Consider the following 4,641-nt stretch of genomic DNA (forward strand, 5'->3'; position numbering starts at 1 on the left):
ATTACTATTCAAAACATCTGTTTTCTGTGTGAATCTGTGTTAAAGTTTAATTTATTCCTGTGATGCTCCGCTGTATTTTCAGCATCATTCCTCCAGTCTTCAGTGTCACATGATCTTCAGAAATCATGAAAATATGATGATTTGCTGCTCAGGAAACATTTCTGATTATTATCAATGCTGAAAACAGTCGTGCTGCACAATATTTTTGTGGAAACTGATGCATTTTATTTTTTAGGACTCGCAGATGAACAGAAAGTTCAAAAGAACAACATAATTTCAAATCTTTTCAACATTGATAATGATCAGAAATGTTTCTTGAGCAAAAATAATCACATACATTTTAGATTTTAAAATACATCTCAATAGAAAGCAGTTATTTTAAATAATAAAATTGATATATACATATATTTTTAAATACATACAATTATCCCAGAGCATCAAGATAATAAAGACACTTTAAAGTACAAATACGTTCCATTGACATCCATCAATATCTGGAGTTTGATTGGAAAACACTGCATAATCTGATTTTCCAGTTCGAGTGAGTTCGAGGTCTCTATGAGCTCAGGCTCTCGTCTGCTTCTCGGCTCTGGAAGGACGAATGCGCTCGCTCTAAATCCAGCACAGCGTCCAGCAGACGAGCGGCGAGGGCTCGAGCGCGCTGAGATCGGCCCTGGGCAGACACTGACACACACACACACACAGAGAGAGAGAGAGAGAGAGAGAGAGGAGACACTTTAACACATGCTCTGTGCTGGCTCTCACATCTGATCTACAGATGAACTCAAGTGTGTTTCTGACCTGATGACGGCTGACTGGCCTTCAGCGGCACTTCCTGTTCCTCTGCCTCCACTTCCTGTGTCTCCAGGTACTGCTTCCTGTGTCCCAAACATCAGCAGAGTCAGAAATGGAGTAAAAAAAGTAAAAAAAAAGTGAAGTGACATTCAGCCAAGTATGGTGACCCATACTCAGAATTTGTGCTCTGCATTTAACCCATCCGAAGTGCACACACACAGAGCAGTGAACACACACACACACTGTGAACACACACCCGGAGCAGTGGGCAGCCATTTATGCTGCGGCACCCGGGGAGCAGTTGCCTTGCTCAAGGGCACCTAAGTCGTGGTATTGAAGGTGGAGAGAGAACTGTACATGCACTCCCCCCACCCACAATTCCTGCCAGCCCGGGACTCGAACTCACAACCTTTCGATTGGGAGTCCGACTCTCTAACCATTAGGCCACGACTTCCCCAAAAAGTACAGCAAGGATTTCTAACCTATAGACATTTACCTGAGTTACTGTAGTTATTGTTCATACCGTAAAATCTGAATTAATATGGGATTGTTTGCTCGTGATGGTGGTAGCAAGACTGTAGCAAAATGGTGAATTTCATGATGATTGTCCAAAACATTGGTTGTTCAATAAATAAATAAATATTTTGCACATAGAAAATAATACCTCAAGGTTATCATCATTAACTAAAACCATGAAAAATTATTTCATGTATACTTAAAATGTTAACTGAGATTTTTAAAATTTAATAGAAAACATATTTTAATCGTATTTTATTTTAACTATAGTTGCAAAGGCAAAAAGTCACATTTTAATTTAATTTAGTACTTTAATAACGATAATGGAAATGAATGCTATACCATAATATTAATACTATTAAAATAACACTGATTTTATAACAATTAAAATCGCATGGTATTTGATTTATAACAAATAATAATAATATTAATTAATATTTACACTCATACTTTTGGCAGATGCTTATATCCAAAGGGATTTACATTACATTTTAAGGTTAATAATAATAATAATAATAATTAATAAATAAAGAGTAAATAGAAAAATAAATAAATAATAAAATTAATTAAAAATAAATAAACTATATTTGGCTCAAAGAAAATTAAACCTGATTTTAGAAAAATTAAGCATTGCATTTGCATTATGGAAATTCAAATATTAAATCCACAAATTCTGATTATTTTAATGTTAAATAAATATGAAACAAACTGCTTTTCATGACATTCACCCTGGCAATGATATATATATACAACCCGAATTCCGGAAAAGTTGGGACGTTTTTTAAATTTTAATAAAATGAAAACTAAAAGACTTTCAAATCACATGAGCCAATATTTTATTCACAATAGAACATAGATAACGTAGCAAATGTTTAAACTGAGAAAGTTTACAATTTTATGCACAAAATGAGCTCATTTCAATTTTGATTTCTGCTACAGGTCTCAAAATAGTTGAGACGGGGCATGTTTACCATGGTGTAGCATCTCCTTTTCTTTTCAAAACAGTTTGAAGACGTCTGGGCATTGAGGCTATGAGTTGCTGGAGTTTTGCTGTTGGAATTTGGTCCCATTCTTGCCTTATATAGATTTCCAGCTGCTGAAGAGTTCGTGGTCGTCTTTGACGTATTTTTCGTTTAATGATGCGCCAAATGTTCTCTATAGGTGAAAGATCTGGACTGCAGGCAGGCCAGGTTAGCACCCGGACTCTTCTACGACGAAGCCATGCTGTTGTTATAGCTGCAGTATGTGGTTTTGCATTGTCCTGCTGAAATAAACAAGGCCTTCCCTGAAATAGACGTTGTTTGGAGGGAAGCATATGTTGCTCTAAAACCTTTATATACCTTTCAGCATTCACAGAGCCTTCCAAAACATGCAAGCTGCCCATACCGTATGCACTTATGCACCCCCACACCATCAGAGATGCTGGCTTTTGAACTGAACGCTGATAACATGCTGGAAGGTCTCCCTCCTCTTTAGCCCGGAGGACACGGCGTCCGTGATTTCCAACAAGAATGTCAAATTTGGACTCGTCTGACCATAAAACACTATTCCACTTTGAAATAGTCCATTTTAAATGAGCCTTGGCCCACAGGACACGACGGCGCTTCTGGACCATGTTCACATATGGCTTCCTTTTTGCATGATAGAGCTTTAGTTGGCATCTGCTGATGGCACGGCGGATTGTGTTTACCGACAGTGGTTTCTGAAAGTATTCCTGGGCCCATTTAGTAATGTCATTGACACAATCATGCCGATGAGTGATGCAGTGTCGTCTGAGAGCCCGAAGACCACGGGCATCCAATAAAGGTCTCCGGCCTTGTCCCTTACGCACAGAGATTTCTCCAGTTCCTCTGAATCTTTTGATGATGTTATGCACTGTAGATGATGAGATTTGCAAAGCCTTTGCAATTTGACGTTGAGGAACATTGTTTTTAAAGTTTTCCACAATTTTTTTATGCAGTCTTTCACAGATTGGAGAGCCTCTGCCCATCTTTACTTCTGAGAGACTCTGCTTCTCTAAGACAAAGCTTTTATAGCTAATCATGTTACAGACCTGATATCAATTAACTTAATTAATCACTAGATGTTCTCCCAGCTGAATCTTTTCAAAACTGCTTGCTTTTTTAGCCATTTGTTGCCCCCGTGCCAACTTTTTTGAGACCTGTAGCAGGCATTAAATTTTAAATGAGCTAATTAAGTGGATAAAAGTGTAAAATTTCTCAGTTTAAACATTTGCTACGTTATCTATGTTCTATTGTGAATAAAATATTGGCTCATGTGATTTGAAATTCCTTTAGTTTTCATTTTATTAAAATTTAAAAAACGTCCCAACTTTTCCGGAATTCGGGCTGTATATATATATATATATATATATATATATATATATATATATATATTGTAATGAACTCTAATAATCATCGGGAAGAAGGAGGAGGGAACCGGCGGACAATCAAATGAAACTTTAATAATCACAAAATAAACAAAACAGCGCACCAGCCCCTCACGGACGACTGGTGTCGTCGCTCCAGTTTTATATCCTTCCATCTCCTCCGTGGGCCTCGAGACCGGCGGGTCGAACAGGTGTAGCTCATCTCCAATCACTCCACCGGCCTCGCTCCCTTGTCCCTCGGCCCCGCCCCACTCGTCACATACCCCCATCGCCCCTCGCAGGCCGGGGGGTACTCCCGAGACTGCGCTCTACCCCCCCCCCCTCCCTCCGGGGGGGGACCGCTCACGGGGACCTGCGGGAACCTGGGGGTAGGACAGGCGAGGCGAGAGAAAAGGAGATGGAAGGAGGAGCGACAGAGACGAGAGAGGGGAGAGAGGAGAAAAAAAAAAAAAAAAAAAAATTCCGGTTCCCAGACGCACTGCTGCTCGGCCCTCCACCAGCTGGGTGATCTCCTCCGCGGTGCCTGGCGGTGGCACTGGACGGCCCTCGGCGGACGGCACGACACTCCTCCGCCGCCCGGTGGACGGCGACAGCTCCTCCGGTTTTGGGCAGCCGGCAGGAGTCCCCCGTTCCCTGCTCCTCCGGATACCTTCACGGAGGCAGCAGGCTCCGGCCCCCTGGTGAACGGCGCCGACTCCTCCGCTCCCTCACGGACGGCAGCCGTCCCTCCTTATCGTGGGCGGTCGGCAGCGAGCTCGCCCGTCCCCGGCAACTTGCTCCAGTCCACCGCCTCGAGCGTCCATGGCGGCATCCTCCTCGCCTGCTCGATGGCACCGCGGATTCACCACAGCGGCGAGGGATCTTCAGCAGCGCGTCCCTCCTTCTCTCGGGTTTCGGCACCACTGTAATGAATAAACTCTAATAATCATCGGGAAGAAGGA

At 42.1% G+C, this 4,641-nt stretch overlaps 1 protein-coding gene across 1 annotated transcript in view; it reads right to left on the reverse strand.

Moving 5' to 3' along the window:
* Window positions 1–478: 478 nt before the first annotated feature.
* The window catches only part of LOC132098145 (rasGAP-activating-like protein 1), a 38,608-nt gene continuing 34,445 nt past the window's right edge, over window positions 479–4,641 (reverse strand). Inside the window, exons 20-21 of the mRNA XM_059504309.1 lie at window positions 802–878; window positions 479–684 (exon numbers count right to left, since the gene is read on the reverse strand). Of these exons, the coding sequence (XP_059360292.1) occupies window positions 557–684; window positions 802–878 (205 nt within the window). The 3' untranslated portion in view covers window positions 479–556. The remainder of the gene's footprint in view (window positions 685–801; window positions 879–4,641) is intronic.

Source organism: Carassius carassius, chromosome 21 (genome assembly GCF_963082965.1).
Source record: "Carassius carassius chromosome 21, fCarCar2.1, whole genome shotgun sequence".
NCBI lineage: Eukaryota > Metazoa > Chordata > Actinopteri > Cypriniformes > Cyprinidae > Carassius > Carassius carassius.